The sequence below is a fragment of the Perna viridis genome, chromosome 1, assembly GCF_037379345.1.
Source record: "Perna viridis isolate PV_CMFRI_1.1 ecotype Kerala chromosome 1, ASM3737934v1, whole genome shotgun sequence".
NCBI classification, from domain to species: domain Eukaryota; kingdom Metazoa; phylum Mollusca; class Bivalvia; order Mytilida; family Mytilidae; genus Perna; species Perna viridis.
In genome coordinates, this window is record NC_142445.1 from 10,006,184 (window position 1) to 10,027,982 (window position 21,799).

The 21,799-nt window shown below is 33.2% G+C and overlaps 2 protein-coding genes across 4 annotated transcripts in view; one reads left to right on the top strand and one right to left on the bottom strand.

Moving 5' to 3' along the window:
* Positions 1 to 975: 975 nt before the first annotated feature.
* Positions 976 to 8,974, bottom strand: LOC148627169 (transmembrane protein 187-like). 2 transcript variants are annotated; one of them, XM_088568917.1, is made up of 4 exons: positions 8,743 to 8,974; positions 5,832 to 5,876; positions 5,163 to 5,239; positions 976 to 4,814 (listed from the first exon to the last, which is right to left on the bottom strand). In XM_088568917.1, exons 3-4 carry the CDS (start codon positions 5,221 to 5,223, stop codon positions 3,991 to 3,993), a joined length of 885 nt encoding a protein of 294 aa, XP_088425043.1. In that variant the 5' UTR covers positions 5,224 to 5,239; positions 5,832 to 5,876; positions 8,743 to 8,974; the 3' UTR covers positions 976 to 3,990. The 2 variants fall into 2 exon arrangements, with proteins under 2 accessions (XP_088425043.1, XP_088425035.1); XM_088568909.1 differs by lacking the exon at positions 5,832 to 5,876 and having other exon boundaries at positions 8,743 to 8,973.
* A 51-nt stretch (positions 8,975 to 9,025) lies between these two features.
* Positions 9,026 to 21,799, top strand: part of LOC148627170 (host cell factor 1-like) — a 31,368-nt gene continuing 18,594 nt past the window's right edge. For both annotated transcript variants that reach the window (XM_088568889.1, XM_088568898.1), the window contains exons 1-5: positions 9,026 to 9,226; positions 15,492 to 15,713; positions 16,725 to 16,812; positions 17,995 to 18,203; positions 18,501 to 18,692. In XM_088568889.1, coding sequence (XP_088425015.1) covers positions 9,067 to 9,226; positions 15,492 to 15,713; positions 16,725 to 16,812; positions 17,995 to 18,203; positions 18,501 to 18,692 — 871 coding nt within the window. In that variant the 5' untranslated portion in view covers positions 9,026 to 9,066. The remainder of the gene's footprint in view (positions 9,227 to 15,491; positions 15,714 to 16,724; positions 16,813 to 17,994; positions 18,204 to 18,500; positions 18,693 to 21,799) is intronic.

Below are 21,799 nucleotides of genomic sequence, written 5' to 3' on the forward strand. Positions count from 1 at the left end.
TCGTTATTATTATAAATCTGACAATATTGTTTCTTATCAGAACCAGCGTCCTCCATCTTGGGATGCAGTTACGGACATCACATTGACGCCATTGACACGTTTCAGATAAGGCTCTGTTCGAAATGATGTACCGTATATGTCAATACGAAATATAAGATATTACCATAAAATGACAAATTTAACTAAAATTTTATTAGCTCCCCCATATTCGTAGTAACTGGAACAAAGAAAAGGGCTTATTCCCAAGATAAACAATACAAAATGTCGTTGTGTTACTTATATACCAAAGTAATGTTTCAAATACTAAAATGTTTGTTCCGCGTTTACAAAAAGATTTTTCGTGGTTATGTGATTTTTACTTACTGATAAAATTTGAGCAGCCAATAATTCGAAGCAACAGCATTGCTAGAATCAGCCGAGACGAGAATAAAACTGGTGACAGACACTTAGATGTACAGTTTAACGCATCACCATATTAATGTTAGTTTCCATACATAATGGATAAAGCCATAGAAGAAATCCTTACAATGTATGATAAACTAGAGGCTATCGTGGACCCGAATCGTCGCGCAGTCACATAAAAACCAAAGTCTCTTTGAACGGCTGGATAAATTATGATTTTCTGTCTATAAATAAATCCCAGTTTGACATTTATGGCACAAGATATTGTGGAACGATATCATAGACAATCATACTCCTAAAACGTAAGAGGTTGGAATTCTGTTCCTCCATACACCAACGGTGGCTTTCAACATGTCAGATGCTAGAGGTTAGGATGGCACAAAGTCTGAAAATAGCCTGCCAGACAACCTCTAGCACTGCTGGAGTAAGACAATCATTACTTTCACTGGTGTTTTATAGTAAAAATGTTAGTTACGAAAGGCTTGCCTTTAATTTAACACTTTTTTTGGGCCCTTATTCTGAACGGTTCAGGCCAAACCCTCGGCACTGGGGCTTGAGTTACTCAAATGTTGCTTTTCAAATTCAAATTCTTTATTGATGGTGTTGCAACATTCTGGCGTATATCATAAACAAACATACAATACATAAAAGATATGAAACACACTCAAGTAAACACAATTGGTAATATAAGAATACAAAAGTCATTGCATGAAAGTTTCAAACATAAGGCTAAAAACCACTAATTCCACTTTCCATAGGCTTCTATGCTAATTTCACAATATTCAATGGCTTCTCTGGACTTTACCTTAACTTTAACCTGCAGAGGACTATATATCAGCATGATTCTACATATGTCAGCTCACAATCCTCAAAATGGCATGTGGGGTTAGCAGACTTGCAGTGCAGTACTGGTCACCGGAAGTGAAGGGTCTATAAATAGCATGGGAAATCCCAGTGTTTTCACAAGATAGGGGTATATTTAAAAATCATTATGGAGATTAGGCTTCACATCACAAGAAGCAAAATGCACCTATAAAATGTACAGAAATGTTTTTCCTTTCAGAAACTGTTTAAATTTTTTAAATAAGATGAGAACTTTTTTCACAGCACTATGAGGAACAGGGGTAATTTCTGCGTAGGACTATTTTTGCATACGTTCCAAATGCTCATTGGTTGAATTGGTGGTCTGTAACCTAAAGAGTCACTTTTTGTCTTAGAAAAAATAAATAACTATACAGGTATCTTCCTACACGCATACTGAATGCATTTGCAAAGTTTCAGTGAAATGTGACAAGCACTTTTTGAAATATTTGATTTTTAAATATAGGGTAACCAAGTTGTGCTAGCAAAAAAGTGACAATATTCTACCATACTTAAATGCATTAAATATTTGCAAAGAACTTTTTCTGACTTTTCAAATAAAAAATATCAATCACAACTTGTTTTTTAACAATACTAATGAAGAAATAGTTTTAAAAGTAATCATTTTCTGAGAAATTGGTCTATTTTTAAAAATTTATTTCTGACATGCCTCCCCCTTTTTCTTGATCACATGTCAAAAATCCTAAATCTTTAAATTTTCACAAAAGGTGATATATTTGGCTTTAAATTTGTAAATACAGTGTTTTCACATTAAAACATGACCAGTAAAGGGCACCTAAAGCAAAAAAAGTACTCAATAATGGATTTTCCATGTTGCCATAGGGGAATGCTGATATGGCCTTAACCGCAGTAATGAAAGTGAGTTTTTCCTCATTTCTAACCTAATTTTTGCACAAATCTACACAAAACTTGATTTCAAGTGCTTATTACCACCATATTTAGGTAAATATAGCCCTCAAAGTTTAATATTTGATATTTTTACTAAATTTTCTACACTTTTTACAAGATAGGTCATAAAAATCAGCCAAAAAGACCAATTTTCCATAATTTGGACCTATAACTTAAAAAAATGCATATTTTGAAGGATTTTTGTAGTGTATTCCTCTCATGGCAAAGTTAACAAGATCTTCAAGTAGTTTAAAGCTATTTCAAGAAACTTTTCATTTTGCCATGGCTTCATCTTAAGGCTAAAAACCACTAATTCCACTTTCCATAGGCTTCTATGCTAATTTCACAATATTCAATGGCTTCTCTGGACTTTACCTTAACTTTAACCTGCAGAGGACTATATATCAGCATGATTCTACATATGTCAGCTCACAATCCTCAGAATGGCATGTGGGGTTAGCAGACTTGCAGTGCAGTACTGGTCACCGGAAGTGAAGGGTCTATAAATAGCATGGGAAATCCCAGTGTTTTCACAAGATAGGGGTATATTTAAAAATCATTATGGAGATTAGGCTTCACATCACAAGAAGCAAAATGCACCTATAAAATGTACAGAAATGTTTTTCCTTTCAGAAACTGTTTAAATTTTTTAAATAAGATGAGAACTTTTTTCACAGCACTATGAGGAACAGGGGTAATTTCTGCGTAGGACTATTTTTGCGTACGTTCCAAATGCTCATTGGTTGAATTGGTGGTCTGTAACCATAATTAAAAGTTTTAAAATGTCTGTACTGTCCTGTCATTTTTTTCTAATGTCATTTGCTTCTTTTATAAATTTGCCAATTGATTTAGTAGTAGGGTTATTCAGATTAAGCAGTTCCCTGGTGAGTTTGGGCAGTTCCCTGATGAGTTTGGGCAGTTCCCTGGTGAGTTTGGGCAGTTCCCTGGTGAGTTTGGGCAGTTCCCTGGTGAGTTTGGACAGTTCCCTGGTGAGTTCGGGCAGTTCCCTGGTGAGTTTGGGCAGTTCCCTGGTGAGCTTGGGCAGTTCCCTGGTGAGTTTTGGATCTGCAGTAACTGTTTTAAAAAATGTTAAAAAAAAGTTCCTCCTCTAACTGTATCATATTGAGGACATTTCAAAATAAACTTTAATGATTTTCACTATCCATGGCCATACACTTACATTTTATGACAAATTTTTTGCCATTTAATAGATCTATCTCCTGAAATAATCCAACTACAAAGATTCCCATCCACTCTCTACACAAGAATCTGTGATTGTGCCTGATCCTGGTGCAGAATTTGAATATTTGAATATGCGGCATGTGTATTTCGATTGAGCGGTAGTGTGGTGTTATATTGACAAAAAGAAGGAGAAAAAAAAATAGATAACAGAGAACATTCACCATCTCCATGCATTTAAAATTGATTTCTTAGTATTTATAAGTTGTTAAATTAACAGAGAATGAAACATTCCTCTGTGCTAACATCAACTACAGCTTGCCAACTGTTTTTTGTTGTCTTGACAGGTAAAGCAAGAACTTAAATAAGAAAGTAGAATTCTGTGCATCTGCCAATTTTTTTTTCTAGCTTTTTTCAACTTCCACAGATAGAAACTAATATTAAAAATTATTTTATTTTCGTAATTGTCATAGGAGAAATTTTAACAACCAAAACATTACTGGTACTTCTAATTCTATAAACCCATTTGTATTTGGAACTTGATATGTCTGTTATCAGTGTCCAAATAAAAAAAATAGAATTGTTACAGGGTTTGAAGAAATCTAGACTTCATTACAGGAAAATAAAAACATAAACATGTCAGTCTTGTTTCTTCATTGCAGTATCATTTTTATAAAACATTAAAGTAAAAAAGTATCTATTAACATAATGAATCTGATATATATCAGCTATCTTAGACAAAAAGTGTCCAGAAATTTTAGTGAAGATTGGGTGAAACTTGGGAAGTTCTAAATCTAACAGCTTCAGTCCAACAAACCCACAACAACAGATTATGGACATAATAAATGGATATCTACAGTCACTACTTGGATACTTCTGGTATACCACCAAAGCCCCAACAATAGCTATTATAACATGTACTGCTAATGCAATTTCAAAGCCTACATTTACCCAAAGGGTTAGAGCATAACTTCCTATAGAAAACACCATGTACTGTATCACAAACACTATGTCCCATCCTGATGTTAAATAGTTACCCCACACAAATACCCACATAAAAAATGGAAGTGTGCACCACTGATCTAGCACTGCAAATGAATGAAGTTGAGTTAGAACTCTCAAAAGTTGTACTGGACCATAACAAAATGCCATGAAGTTAAATACATATGATACATAGGCATCTAAGGAATTGATTCTTTTAGCTTCAAATGCTGTTGACGTACATGCACACCAGTATGCTGACATAATTACATAGCCAAAATTAATAGCACAGTTCAAAGGCATTTTAATCCACTTTGGTAGAATTGCTTTCATTCCAAGACTTGGTCTCTCTGCATAATGTTCTATACCATTTTCTGTAAACACTTCATCAAATAGTCCCATGTATACCAGGTAGAAAATCGAGCAGGAGGGTAAAACAACACTTAGGAAAGCTTTTAACATTACAGAATATAAGGCTGGATCTGAAATGAAGAATATAAATAGATTTATGGATTTATCGCCATAAAAAAAACCCACACAAAATCATCTATGATAGAATAATGGACACCTCATGCATTGCATGGGGGATTTCCATGTACCCCCTCAACCCTCCTGAGAGTTGCATTTTTGTTCTATAAGAGTTATATAAAAAAATCATTACTATGGAAAATTTATCTATGTTACAACACTCCTGGGCAAGCAGTAACAAGATTTCATAGGCAATGGATTTCAAACAAGAAAGGTCACTTTGCCATGGTGCAAGATTCCTTTTTTTTTGTTATCATGTCTAAGTTTATGTACATTGTTTCTACTTCAAAACATGAACATACCATTACTGCGGTCAACAATTTCCTCCTTTACAGAGCTGTCCTTTTCAGTCTTGGATGACATTTTGGAATCTACAACTCTGAAAATTAATATTACATTTAAAAATTGAAAAATATAATTTTATTTTCAAATTGTAAATTTAAATGTTTCAATGGATGGTGCACATGAACAGTCAACACATATAATTGTTTAAAAAGGCTAATATTCCCTTACTATAGTCATGATAGTAAAAGTAACCTGTGAGTTAGAAAAAATCAGTGATTAATGTACAGTGATCTAGAAAGGAGATATTTTACAGGATCAGATTTTAATGGAATAAATTTGATTTGTTTTTATCTCATTGGTTAACAAAGGATGGAATTCTAGGGGATAGAATAAATTGTTGACAAATCTTTATCTGACTTACTAATATCCATTGGAATAATTCAACAGAAGTCCAATTGTTGTTTGAGTAAAAGAGACATTTAATTACTCATACATGTACAACATTTGGACTTTTTATTTATCAATGAAAAGTGTTGTCATTTGTTGCGACAGAAATTGCTTGATTTTCTTATTTATAGTAAACAGTTTTTAAAGAAAACATTCAATAAAATTTTCTATGGAAATACATGTATGCCAGACAGTTCATGAAGTTAATATGTCCTTGTATATTCTTAGATTACTTATACCTTATGGTACTGGCTTATGATTCTTATATCTAAAAAAAACATCATCTGCAAGAAAGAAAACAGCTTGAATAAATGGTTTTTGTGGAATTCCAGCTATTACACACATCATGTAACAGAATTTTATTTTGAAAAGAAATATCATCAATTTTATTGTTGCTGCAACATGATCAGTGAAAAATATCTTAAAACTATGTCATTGGTCAAGTCTAGCTAAGTAGCTATGATAAAAATTGGTTGTTTCATCTACAGCTATATATTTTGCAATATCACATCATGGGACAATGTGATATGAACTAGTGATATGAAAAATTTGCCCTTTCTGATTGGTACTTGTGTGATTGTGATACATTGTTGAAAAAATTTGAATAATCATAGCAATGTTGAGACATTTCTTACACTGCTCTCCCCTTACAACTTAATTTCTGCCAAGCTGCCAAATGTCCAGAGGATTATAGTGAAAAAAGTTTTGTACCTTGTGTAATTTCAACATGAAAACAAATCTCACCAAGGTTGAAATAAAGTTGATATTTTGCAATATTTAACTTGCACTCATTATGAAACCTATAAATACCCTATCTTTAATGCATTTATCCATCATGTGAAAAAAAAAAATTACAACAATCACAACATTACAAGCAAATCAAAATTGTGACATGACTGAGGGTACAGACAAAGTGATAATTTTTACTTGAATTTATGATTACATTTAATTACATATAATACAAATGCACATTCCTTCAGACAATCAAAGATAATAATTACGCAAGTTTTATCTGTTAAAACTACCAAAAACCAAGTATTCAAAGCATGAAGCATCCTCATAGTTTCAGTGCTAATATTCAACTCTCAAACAATGTTTGAACGTTAAAACAAGACAGTTTACCCTTATCAGTAAAATTAATTGCCCTATTGTAACCACAGTCAAAACAAAATCAGGCAAGATCTCATTGATCACAGACTTAACCTGTCTTAATTACATCTGTCAGTAGACAGCTGGTAAAACAATTATTAACTAGATTAGCATTGTGTCATCAAACTTCTATGTACTAATATATACGTACATGTATTAAACTTTCAAAGTCAGTTATTTACAAAAATATTACAATATTCATGTTATTTGTAATAGGACCTCTTTGTTGCTCCATCATACCAGAATATAATATAGGGGGGGGGGGCTATATCAATGGTTCGACAGATTGATAGTCCCTAGAAATCTTGTTGAATTAAAAAAAAAACCTGTATGTCTCTGCCCATGGAGATATAACAATGAAAGTTGTTGTTTGAGGCATAAATATGTCTCCACTGGTAGTGATACAAATTCTGTGTTGTTGTCCTGAGGGGTTGTCTGGTCACACATCTTCAAAGCGCATATCCAATGAAACTTACAAAACCAAATTGAATGAACCCAGTAAGCAGTCAGTCAGCATTAAAAATAGACCTTGCACCCAGGCCCTTATGGGCTACTATTAATTTTAAACATTTAAAGACAAAAATAAAGAGAAAAGTTTTAGCAAGGGCTTTAATGTTACTTTTAAGTCCTAGGTTATAGAAACAATATTCAAGGTGTCAAGTTCTGCATGTAATTGTATTCACAACTATTTTAAGTCAGGACACCATTTATGATAGTTTACAGTTTTAATTCATATTTATTCTAATAACTTATATTGTGTATTTGTATATTGCAGTCATGCATTTTTGACAAGACTTATTTGACTACCATAAATTACCAGAAATTTGAATAAAAGATTGTTAACCAACTTTGAAAGCATCCCTCCAGTAATTTAAGATATTTAAGTATTCTGAAAAAAAAAATTTAAAGATGGACGATGACAATAGCTCACTCTTGGAATTACATTGGGTGAGTTCATGATAAGTTTTGTTAAAGTGGTACTAAAACTGAGACATTGATATATGCCTTTTGTCGAACTATCAACCTGTTGGATCATCAACCTGTCAGATTAGTGGACTCAGATCAAGCAGGTGCCTGACCATTGAACCATCAGACTATTGATTGCACCCCAATATAGGAGCTGCTACATTATTGCTCTATTGCAGATTAACAATTGTAATTATTAAGAATTGAAAACTGTGAGGGTCCTTGATTGGTAATAAAGGTATTCTTATATTTTAAAGTGAAAACAACAATATCAACTCGGAACCCTTTTAAAAATATTCTTTGGCTGTGACATAACTGTCAGATTAATGAAATTCTCCAGCAACCTTCATGATTTCATGAGAAAGGTAAACCAGGGACGTTTGCTTTATGCCATATGGTATACCAATTAATTAAAAAATAGCAAAATGGGACTTCAGATACAAGATGTTGGTAATGAAACCAAAAGAAATTACTATTCGCATCATGAATAGATTTACTCACCAGCTGCCCCGTACAGGTCCAGGTGTTAAAAGAATAGGCCTGCAGCAGCGCAAAGCTTGTCGTAAAAGGCGACTTAATAGTGCTCAGAATCCTAGCCAGGGGCTAGGGCGCTCTGCCCACAGAGCAACTGGGATGTGTGCCCCAGGTGGTGGAATGGGGTACCCCTGGCGTGTTACATGCTGGAGTTGTCAGGCTATAATACGGAAAACCTGACCGCAAACCATAGTGGTGCACCGTGTTGGGAAAGATGCCACGTTCCTCGCAAGTTAAAGAACCCTACTGTGGTATTCTCCTGGAGTACAGAAACATACGGCTCCGCCACAGGAGGCTAAATTGCCCGACCCTACCCACCTCTCCCTATTTCCAGTGGTAATCAACATTTATCGACCCCATTGTCCTTGTGTCCCATTCCTTTCTCATTTCATCATCATTTCATGTTCATATTATCATCAATCTTATATTTCATCGTCTGAATATAGCTGAAAATTGCTGCTCGGACGTTAAACCCCAACAAACAAACAAACAAACACTCACCACTGACACCAGCTAGTTGTTTTCTATAAATTGATCGTCCATCACTGACAATTACCTCCCTTCAGCTTCCGGCAAGTGAATTAGGTGGTTTCCAATTCTATTTTTAAAAGATAGGATGTAATTCAACCGGAAACCTGTAATGATCGTTATCTAAAATGTATTTTTTCAATTCTAACAAGTGACAGAGCAAGAAAAATTTTAAAAGTTATTCTTTTTTTCTGTCATAAAACTTCTCATTCAATATTTTTGTAAACATGTGACCATGTGATATGCTAATTTTGTTTGGGCATACGGGTTTCCAGATGCATTGTGGGTGATTTCAAAATGGCGGCACCCATATTGAAATGGAAAAGGTTAACAAATGCATCAGGGCCTTGTCCTCGACCAAGACATGGCCATCGTGCAGTAGCAATAAAGGATTTGATGGTTATTTTTGGCGGAGGAAACGAAGGCATCGTAGATGAACTCCATGTGTACAATACCGGTATGTTTGTTTACTGCTATTCGGAAATAAAAATGGCGACCATCATTTGTTAACTGTCAAACTTTTTTCATTACGATAATATTGTAATTGCATGCACTTTTGTCGATAGAGGAATGTCATTATTTTCTAGTAGCAGTGTAACCCACACGTTTTGTTGAACGCTTTATTATGTTTTTATAGTATGAAACGGTATTTCATTTGCGAACTTTACTGCGGCTAATTCAAGATGGCGACTCCCTGTCATTACAATTGAACTCATGATTGTCTGACAAAGCGGTGTTTTTGAAATAATGTAGCATGTGTGAATGGATAAAAATAAAAATAATTAGGGTGAATTACTTTAATTCCATTCATTTCCATTCAATTTGACTTAATAATAATATTTCTTGTAAGAGTCTTTTCAATAAATAGAAAATGGCGACTGCCTATTTGCTATATTTTCATTGGCTATACATTTTGGAGGAAGTGACATCAGAATTGGGTCCATCGAGGTTTCTAAAGGGTATTTATTGGTTTCGGCTAGTCTGAATAGCAGGCTTGTGAAAAGCATCTAAAACAGTGAAAACACATTTTATCAATTGGAAATAAACTCTGAAATTTATAATACAACATGTTACATGTATCAAATACAGTCAGGGCTCAAGCTACTTGAGAAAAACCAGAAGTGACTTCTCTTTCAGAGGGACACTAGGGAGAAGTGAACACATATTCACATCATTTACAAATACTTTTTTTTAAAATTAGGTGTTAAATGTTACCAGTGTCCTAGCTAGGGCAAAATGGAGGGGTGCAGCACCCCGCCCCTATCAAGCCTGCAGCCCTCTGCCCCTTTAGTGCCCATTTACAATTACCTGAATGGCCCTTTAACATTTCCACTCTTGTTAATAAATTACCCCATGTCAATAAAGAAGTGTCACCTTCATTAACTACATCCTGTCCTAATTAACCTTCAGGTAAACCTCAGGTAATTATCGGTGACCAATCAGCTGACTAGGGTTATCCGATAATGATTGACAAGTAGAAAATGAATCCCGATTGGATCTGTAACAATTTTATGGGCAGCCAATCATTGGTTAATAATTACTTTCCGCTGCACAACTAATTTTACAAATAACTTACATTCAAGCACACAGTTAGTATAAGCAGGCATTTTCAAACATTCATTTTCTTTTATTGAGATTAATGTTACTTTTTCTTTATGTTAGTAACAATTTATTCTGGACAAAATGATACAGTCTGCTGACTGAATGATTGACTGTATCATATATTCATGAACTTGAATTTCTAATCTATACGTCTCCCCCTTACCAAATTTATTACAACAAAATTAATATATGATTGATACATTAGTACAGTGAAATTTAGATAATCGGTAAAGTCACAAATTTCAACACTTCGTGACTATTTTTTTATGAACATCTATTTTATGTGTAATAAATCAACCCAAGATAAGTTATTATTTATCACAATTGCGATTACCAATTTCAGACTTTTTAGGGGAATTCCGCTATTTCAAATCTGGATTTTACCGTTACGACTTTTTTTTACTGTATACATTTATTTACTTCTGATTTTGCCAATTTCCGTTTTGTTTGTAGACCTTGTAAAATACATGTCTGCTAGCAGCAATTTCACAGAAGATCAGGAAAACGGAAAGGATGCGACCGTTTTCTGGGTTAAAAAAATAAAACAATTTGCTTACCAGAAGGATTTCCTAAAGTGAAGTGTTAAACATCATTCCTTACTATCGCGACAACGAAAATGTTACAGTTTCCCGTTGAACCAATGTTTCACAGAAAATTTCAAAGAAAATAGCTGACATCTAATTTGTAACAAAACTCTTGAATAAATAGCCTAAGACAAACACATTTCTAATAGCAAATAAAGGTTTCACTGTAAGGACCTGTGCAAAGAGAAAGGAATCCAACTTTTAAGGTCACAAAAGAGAACAAATATGATTCAATGATAACATAAAAACATGCAAATTCTATTCTATCAACAAAGATTTTTTTCAACAACAAGAGGCACACTGATAAAATATGCTTCAAAGAAAGGATAAAATGATAATTAATTAAAGTAAAAACAAATTAATTTACTTTTAATTAACTATGACAAGAAGGTATAAATATAAAAATCCAAATGATCAGAATAACAAAAACAATCATGGATGCAGGGACCATCCTAGACCCTAAATTCAGGGAGACTTCACTTCTCCCTCAGAGAAAAATAGGGAGAAGTTTCAAATCTCAGGGAGACTTCTCAGTGTGCACAGGTTTCATTAGTTAAATTTAAATTTTGAATGATGTTATCATATAATGAATTCCTTTTTTGAACAACTTCATCTTTCTACGACTATGCAAAAAGACAAAAGGTATAAGATCAATAACTAATGTGTTTGATATTTTTTTCAATTAAAAGACATTAAATTATTATGAAATTTCACACCTAATCAATCTAATGTCTAAAAACTTATCTTTTACACATGTACCACAGTGCATTCTCATCAAGTTATTCACTGAACTATTGTTTAAATTGGTTTTCAACCTTGACTTGATTCGATTTTGGGTAGAGAATCCTTTCACATGTTGCACTATTCACTGATAGAAGTGTGCAGCACTGAACAAGTTTTACAATATTTGGTATTATATTTTCATAAATTCCAAGTTTTTCGCAAATTTCACTAAGGGAGGAAGTTTGATAAAAACCTGTAACAAGCCTTTTGTATTGTTATATTCCATAGGCACTTGTTCTTTGTCAATTCCTTGGATGGCAAAATGATCAGCTAAAACAGTAACACTTTGGTTTCCAAATGTTGCCAACTCTCCTTTTTTGTGAGCAGAAGTAATGTGATGAGGCTGCAATACTTGCATTTTTTCTATCAAACCATTCTCTTGAAAATGATCTTTTAAATTGTTCACGATGTTGTCTATATATTGTGGCATAATATATCTGAGGATATCTTCAGTGTGCAATGGTCATTTAATCAATGATAAATTTTAATTTTCAGTAAGTATTTATTTGTAAACTAAAACAAAGGATAACAGTCATATATTAATATATTTATGGTATTAAGTGTAATACTTTATCAATTTAAGAGTCAAAAATTTTTTATAAGAACTTTGACATCGTAGGGACAAGTGTGTTGTGTATATATTTTCATGAATGTCAGCGTAAATTCTAGAGAAGGTCCGATTGAGGACTCGATGGGAGATCAGATGAGTGTTATAAGCAGGGCGGAAACACGTGGAGTGACCTGCTCTGAATCGTCTCATTTCAGCTGTGAAAACACACAATTAAGTTATATTTAAAGAATCACCGATGCTGTACTGGATTTTCCTTGTAGATTTTGAAAAATAAAAGGGGGATGTGTCGGATTTTAAGGCCGACTTTAACTTCTCTTTTGTGGTAATATACAGCGAAGTTTGAAACCAAAAAAGCGACTATTCGTCTCAGTCGTCCACTAGGATGGTCCTTGGGATGTACCAACTACAGTTTAGGAAGGCAGATGGATTAATCTACTACATGTATGTAATGGTTAATGCACTCGAAAGACAAAATAAATGCTGCTAGTGTGCAATACTGAAAATTTGCTGCTTGAGACAGTTCCAGGCCATTTTTTTAAAGGCCAAAACAAGAAGGAGATGGCAATCCGTGCAATTGACTAATTGGTATTTTGTTTCAATAGCTGAAATAAAAAAATATTCGGCATTCTGGGAATCGGCTAATTGGACTCTGCAATCTGGGATTCGGCAATCTGGTACTAATTCTTAAGTTCATGGTACTTCTGTGTACTTCAAGTTCATAGATTTATGGAACTGTGATGATAGTTTGTTTTCTATTTTACTAAACCTTAACCTTGTTTTGTCAACTTAAGAAATATCCAATGATTCTGCTCATGATTCAATAATTTGTTTGTAGGCATGATTAAAAGAATTATTTCAATTGTTTATTTTTTTCAAGATAAAGATAAATATTTTTGTATGTATTTTTACTCTCACTTTTTATAAACAAATTTTTTAACAATAAAGTTACGGGAAAATGTCTCCATCAGGTGATTTTTTTCTTAACATTTCAACAAATTTTCTTTAAATTAAGCCTAATTCTCTTTTCATGAAATGGCAGATATGACATTGCATAAAAACACAGGCCACGCAGACATCTGTTCCAAGAATGTAAATGAATCAAGCATACAATGACACATGCACAATGTTTGTGAGAAAGTGACATTATGATTTTTATTGGTTTGGCTGGAGTTTCTGTAATACATGTACATAAAAAATCCCAATGACTAATGAAACTAGAACAGCCTGTTCAACAGGGTAAAGAAATACATATTTTTTATGTAAAAAAAATTAAATATTGTTTGTTTGTATTGGTGCAGCTTTTTGAATATTATATATTTGATGCAGTGCTCCAGCTATGAATTGACAAGGGTAGGCCCCAGTGGAGGAAATGTCACTTTCTCATGTTTGAGAAGGGCACTTTTGCAATGTAGTTTTTCCTGGTGTTAGTCTCGGTTTCCATATTTTGTATTTGAGGATTTTGCTCTTACTGATTTTGTAATTGATACTGTACTCTTTGGTTGTTGCTAACACACTGTATTATCCAATCACAACTGTTAGATTCAACCAGTTGTTGAACTTGGACATGTGTTTCATTACATTTGCTGCACACCATGATGTGAAGTGCTTAAGTTAAGTAACAAATGATCAAGATTGCTCTTACCAATTTTCCAAAGTTATCTGTCATTTAAAGGAATAGTATTTCCCAGAACTATTGCAGACACAACTTTTGGCAAATTCATTTGCTTATTGTACTGTTGAAGTTGCAGAAAAATTGAAAATTATAAGGGAGGTAACTGGCAATTTGATATAGGTCTCACTAACCACTTCCGCTTCTAATGGACACCCCCTATTTAGTACCAAAAACACACTGAACCTAGACATATGCATTGTAAGTGCATTATTTGTGTGTATTATATTAGTAGTCGAAATAAAGCTGAGAATGTGTACTTTAAAATCATATATGTAATTAGCTACAAAAGTGTATGAATATTGTTACATGTGTAAGTAATTGGCTGCCATGCTGTCAGTTAGCAGAACAGGTAAAAATGTGGATTTTCAGAATTACCAAGTAAATTTTGGGAAGAATTTCTACAATCATCATACCATTAGCATAATGATTTTGGAAGCCTTATTTTCCAAGCTTTGCAACGGTATGCAACTTTAAGATGTCGTTTGTCCTGGGAATTCACAGTGAAATTTTGAAAATTACTTTTTTAACATGTAAAGTAATGGAAACGTTAGAAGTGGTTAGTGAGACCTATACAGACATTTGTAATTTTATATTTGTCAGTATTTGTCTAATTAATTGTGCAGTAGAAATTAATAATTATTAAACAAAAGATTGGCTGTCCATAAAATAGTTAGAGATCCAGTTGGAATTCAATCATCCTCAGGTAACTGCCTCTTGATGATTATTTACAGATCATCATAAAAACTATCCCTTACCTATTGTCTGATTTATGGCTCTTCTAATTAAAAAAAATGGTATTGAAACATAAAAAAGCACACACAGGTAAGTTATAAGGACTATAGGTTGCAGTGCCCTTAGAAACTGGGCTTACAATACTACTATGATGTACATATTGTACATATCCAAACTTACTTCCTAAACTGTTAAAGATTGATAACTTCATAAAAGGTTGAAACTGTCAATGGTACTATCACCTTTGTACTCACTTGTCACAAACTCAGGTGCCAGAAACCTCTTTTCTGTCATATTACAGATTTTATATTTGGGGGAGGGTGCTTTACTTCATGTATCTCAGTTCCTTAATTTTTATTTTATCATATTTGGACTTCACTATTATTGAACTGACAAAGGGAACATGTGCCCGCCATGTGGTATAAATTGTTATCTCACTTTTCAATAATTGAAAATAATCATGTGATTGGCCATTGTTTTTTTGTGTGTTTGTGTTTTGCAAAAAAATTGACACGAAATAGAATGTTTTATGTAAATACTATGCCACTACTTTTATAAATTAGTAGAATCCCCCATATAAAGCAATTCTTTACACAATATAAGACTGAGACAGGACAAACATGAAAAAGTTTTTCTTTTGGCATGGGAGTGATCAGTGTTACTTTGTAATAAGTTAGGTAACACGAAAATTAATGAAACTTCCAACCTAACTTCTAACAGTTGCTCATCAACAACTGAAATTGACATACACTTTAATTGTACATTTATTTTGTTACAGCTACAAACCAATGGTTTGTACCAGCAGTAAGAGGAGATATTCCGCCAGGTTGTGCCGCTTATGGCTTCGTTTGTGATGGAACAAGGATTCTGGTTTTTGGTGGTATGGTGGAGTATGGAAAATATTCCAATGAATTATATGAACTTCAGGCTAGTAGATGGGAATGGAAAAGGCTGAAACCAAAACCACCAAAGAATGGGGTTCCACCATGTGCTAGACTTGGTAGGTCATAAAAAAGCATTTAATTATTATAATTATTGGTGGGTTGTCTGCCTTTGTGGAGGTTCAGAACAACCAATACAAGTAAGAGCAATGAACATATTTAATCCTCAAAACAATGTTTATGTCATATGATATTTGCTAAAACACTTTGGATTGAAAATAAAATGGGTGGCTTTTGTTTACACTGCCATACTATTATCTTGTTGTGTAACTTCCTCCAATGTCTGAAGAACACATGTTTTTGGCTTGAAAATAGTATAAATATAGTACAAATATCAGGATGAAGAAAAATGGACTGCTCAATTTATATGTATATGCTGTGATCCATATTGGTCCAGATTTCATTTTCTGACATGAATAAACTTCTTATTGATAAGCCTCCCCATTCTCATGTAAACTTCTGAGTCATGCACATGTTTTTTTTTATATTTTTATTATAATGACTTTCTAAAATTAGGCATCTGACCCTATTTCTGGCAACATATTTTTTTTAAGGCCAGTGTAATTTATGGACATGATATCTTGTAATGCTAAAAAATGAAATTTACAATGTCTAGAAAAAAGTTAAGGAAGAATCTACTTATGAAATAAATACATTCTAACAAAATAAAACAACAATAAAATGAAAAATTGTTACGTATATATCTTGAATGTGTCTGCATCAGCGAAAATTGTGTCGTAAAATTTTCTTCCTTGATAAAATTTTCATCCATTGAGAACCCTGCATACTGTTCTAAGACAAAAGCAAAACAATCACATCTGCAAAAGCAGATGTATGTCAAGGAATTTAAAAATATGTTTCTCATTTTGCATTTTTTTTCTCTAACCCAAATTCAACACAAAATGTAACTTGCTTCTGAAAGTAAATGCTCAGGTTTTATATGGTCTTGCAACATCCAGGTATAGACCTGTTCCTAGCCAATCAAGTTTATAAGAATTTACTTGTACAGGGATGAAATATTATATATTGTTTGTTTCTTTCATTTAATTTATATTCTGTATTCATTTCAGGTCACAGCTTTACCTTACTGGGTAATAAAGCCTACTTATTTGGTGGTCTAGCTAATGACAGTGAAGATCCAAAAAACAATATTCCTAGGTAATCACTGTTCAAAATGTTCATACTGTGTACTAGATCAGGCTTGTTAGACAGATAGTGTACATTTACAGATGACAAATAATAATACATTGTTTAAAAAATAAAAAAATAAAAATAAAGTGTATAATTGCTGTAAATCAGATTTTTTTTGACTAAATTATTAACAGATGGGAAGGCTTCCCACTCATAGACGAGATCTAGCTTATTAAATAAAATTTTCAGCTTTAAAATGTCAGTAGCTTGAAAAGTTGATAATTGGCATGAGCGTGACACCAACATTGAACAGCCAGCCTGGTGCCATTTACTCCAAGTTTTAAATATAAACATCAGTTTTAGGACGGCTGTCTTTATTTTCTACCTTTTACAGCTAAAATATGATGCAGTAATGGGTAAAATAATATTTACTGTTTGGTCTTTATTTTGTCACAATACTTGCCTTGGATGATTTTATTTGTATTTCCCATTCATCCATTTTGTGAATTGGTTTTGGCCTGTATATACTCAAATAGCCAAAAAGGCAAAGGTGTAATAGAAACATGACCCAGTAATGTACCATAATTTGTGAGAGAAATAATCAATGTTTTAGTGGGTTATGACAATTCTTTTTATGAATTTCTTTTTCCTTGAAAATAAAACCTCTTAACTTACTTAGACATCTTCAAAAATGAGTTTTTAGAGTATCATAAACTTTCTGTTTTATTCTTTGTTGTTACCTATATTTATAATTTTAAGTTTGGTTATTGGTTGTACATGTACCAAAATTAGAATGAATGAATAATTGGCCGTATTAAACAAATCACATGTCTTGTCAAGAATTTAAATTACTTACTAATATAAAAAACAATTGTGGCTTGTAATTATTTATTTCAACATTTATTGAAGTTATCAAAACAACTAGGTGCACTCAATGTAATTAAGGAATGTCAGCAATGCAGCTGTCAGAATTCTGTTTGACTGGTAAGTGGGTCAAGGCTAGGTTCCAGAAGTTTGGACTGAAAGGGGGGTCTGACTTATAGTCGGATCAACTTATACTTGAATATATGTATGGTGCATACATGTATATACATTCTAAGAACATTTATAAAGTAACTTTTTATCATTTCACCTTCTTGTCATTGAAAATCTTTAGGTCTTCATACAATTACATATTAATATGTATTATCTATGTTAATATCTTTGCAGGTATCTGAATGATTTATACACGTTAGAAATGAAGCAGAATTCTAGTTCAATGACATGGGATGTTCCACCCATTGTAGGACAACCTCCTCCACCCAGAGAATCACATTCTTGCTGTGGTTATACTGAGAAGGATGGGCGACGACCAAGACTCCTGATATATGGGGGAATGAGTGGGTGTCGCCTAGGAGACTTGTGGCAATTAGAAATAGGTACATTATTATTCATAGTCCAAACTAAGGTACAAATGTATAAGATTCTGGGTCATAGCCAATACCATTTATTACAGTACTTCTTGGTATGAGGAATAATTACTAGTTACACATACTTTGCATAGTTCCTGTTAACGAAATATGCGTTATTAGACATTCAGTTAAGCAAAGATTTGTTTGAGTGATAGAGTAGATTGAATATTTTCATATCATTAGAACATGCCAGTGGTATCTAAAATTAAAAATGATTTAAATATATCAGCTACCTATGCATGCTTTCTCCTGTTTTATTTATAGATACTATGACTTGGACAAAGCCAGTGATACAAGGAATTCCACCATTACCCAGAAGTCTGCATTCATCTACAATAATCAACAACAGAATGTTTATATTTGGTGGTTGGGTTCCTCTTGTAATGGATGACGTTAAAGTTGCCACTCATGAGAAGGAATGGAAGTGTACAAACACTTTAGCCTCCTTAAATCTGGGTAAACTTACATTTTCTCCTTATTTGAAGCAATCACTGTCTCTTTTATCCAAACTAGCTAGTCCTTATACTTTAGGGTAGATAATATGTAAGGACTGTTCCAGTAAAACATACATGGGACTCAGGACGGCATTTAAAAAAAAATATATCCTTGGTTGTGGGTTGGTGGAAAATGCATCTATGGCACGGTACTGGGCTTGGAAATTCGCTTCTGTGAGTGGTTGTTGGGAAAATGAAGGAACATTCTGTTGAAAGTTGTTTTTTACTTACTCGAAATGGTCCAAAATGAATCCCTGTCATTGTATAAACCTTGAGTATAGTTGAGTTACGCGCTTTTGTTGCCAGAAATTCGCGCCACTTTTACAGGTGTTTCGCCCAGAAATCGCCCCGTGTTTGTTTTGACATTATTCTTCCGGTATTCTTGGGGTTTTGCTGTGGAGCAATGGTGCGACACGAGACACCTGAACACCAGAAAAGATGTCAACTTCCGTTGTTTGTTGATGTAGTTTGTAAGTGTTCCTCGTCTCTCGATTTTTATGTAGATTAGACCGTTGGTTTTTCCGTTTGGATAGTTTTACACTAGTAATTTTTAGGGCCCTTTATAGCTTACTTTTCGGTATGATCCAAGGCTCCGTGTTGAAGATTGTACTTAGACTAATTATTATGGTTTATACTTCAAATAAATTGTGACTTGGATGGAGAGTTGTCTCATTAGCAATCATACCACATCTTATTTCTATTCAGTGTGTCTGAATTATCATCAAAGCAACTCTTCCACAATTAAACTTCTTTTGAAACTGAATTTGAACAGTGTTAAATCACTATGTAGTCATTGCATATTGATATCAAGAATAACCCATTCCAAAACCTCAAAATGAAAGGGTATGGGCTATGGAGTGAATGTGTAGGTGACAAAAACACCAAATCATCAAAGAACAGGGCTTTTACTTCTGTTCTTCAACTTAGAAATTGTCAGAGAGTCTACAACAATGGACAAAATTTCCATACCCTTAAACAAGATAGCCCCCAGTGTGCAAATGAGCAGAATTTTCCATATTGATAAACATCAATATTACTTTATACTCTCTTGTTCCTCACCTGCACAGAATGCATGGAAACTTGAGTGATGCTTAAATACAGCATATTTCCAGCTGAAAGTGCTAGGTATACAAGAAGAGAAGTTTTCTTGGAATCATTGATTCCCGATAAAACAAATGAAGTTTAGGAAACTTCACACAACTATCAAGGTAATCATATGGATACACACAGAAATTTCAACTGGTTAGATGAGATACAAAAATAGTTCATGGTAATACACCAGCTTCGTATACAGTCACTGTTGTACAGTGTGGATCAATAAAACTTCTGCATTATCTTCTATTTCTCTTCATATACCAAATATCATCGACCTTTCATATAAAGTGGTTGTTGAAAATTTGCTATGGACAAATACTCTTACAATTGCGAATACCAGAAAGGTTATCCCTATATTCTGGCCTTCTTCGAATTTGCTCTTAGGCAAGACAAAAATCAAGATTTAGCTATGCATTGGAAAGAGGATATGTGTGCATAAAAATGAATGTTAATGTATGAAACAGGGCCTAATTTAGAGGGAGAAATGGGCAAAAACTTCTCCCTGTTTGTGCTCACTTATCCCATATATCTTTGAGAGGAAGAAGTTTTTGTGATGAATTACTTAGACAAAAATGTCAATATTGTTATTTTTTAAACAGAATTTACAAAAACCTCTCCTTGTCATTGATGTCTAGATTAGGCCCTGTGAAATGATTTTAATGTACAAATATACATGTATGAATATATGCAACATGCAAGAAATAGGCAAAACAGCGAATATATATGTTTTTGATCAGTGTCTTAGCTAGGCAAAATGGAGGGGTGCAGTGCCCCGCCCCTCTGCCATATTACCCCCTTATTGCCCATTTATAATTATCTGAAGATTACACTTTTGTTAATAAATTACACCAAGCCAATTCAGAAGTGTCACTTTCATTTACCATATCCTGTCATAATTAACCCTCAGGTATACCTCAGGTAATTATTGGTGATCATTCAGCTAATCAGGATTGTCAGATGATGATCATTTACAAGTAGAAATAGGATCCTGATTGGATCTATCACCATTTCATGGACAGCTAATCATTGGTTAATAATTATTTCCTTTTGTACAATTAATTTTAAAAATATTTTCAAGTTGACAGGTCTATGTTATGTAGAACCATGGGTGTAAACAATTGCATTATGCATATGTTTGTTTATTCAATATGTCAGTTATCTCTGTCAGTTCAATTCTTTTTAAAATTTTCTATATCGTCAATAGTACAGGTAATTTTTCAAAAGTTATAATTACATTATTTAGAGAAAATAATATGATTTTGAAATTGAATTGGAGCAATGTTGAATATTTGTTACATTTCATGCAACATTTTGCCTCATAGTATGTCATAAATGTGAAGAATCACTTGCCCTTAATCTTCTTTATGGTGTGATAGTATACTGCGTTAAATTCTACAAAAGTAATGTTAATTTTTGTCTACATATCATTGTTGTATTATTTAATAAGAATACATACATACAAGAAAAGCAAAAAAAATGAATAAAGATATTTCTGACTTTAATAATGGAAACATAAATTTAAAAAAAAAAACTTCAAATACACAAATGTTCCTTTTTGGTTAAAAAAACATGCTACGTGTTAAAATGCCCTCTTCCTTGCTCACCTATTTTCAAATCCTGGCTAGAACACTGATTATGTGTAAATGGAATGAAGCATTCATGAAATCATGCAATGTCTTGCTATTATCTGTATGAAATACATGTATGTCACATGCAGCTGAAATATATAAAAAAAAAAAAGAATAATAATATATATATGAATTTTAATATACAGATCAATGAACACAAGCAGTAAAAGCACTAGTCTATACATGATTACGTGTAACATGCAAATGATAGGCAAAACTACAGAAAATGTATAAATGAAATGAAGCATTCATGAAATCATGCTATGTCTTGCTATTACATGTATCTGTATGAAATGTCTGACATGCAGCTGAATTATATAAAAAAAGTAATGTATCACCATGGGAA

What these genes read in the sequence shown, in the direction of transcription:
- LOC148627169 (XM_088568917.1), bottom strand. Translation starts at nt 5,223, where the DNA reads ATGTCATCCAAGACTGAAAAGGACAGCTCTGTAAAGGAGGAAATTGTT. An exon ending in AATTGTTGACCGCAGTAATG is followed by an intron (nt 4,815 to 5,162) that starts GTATGTTCATGT and finishes TCTTCATTTCAG; the next exon opens with ATCCAGCCTTATATTCTGTA.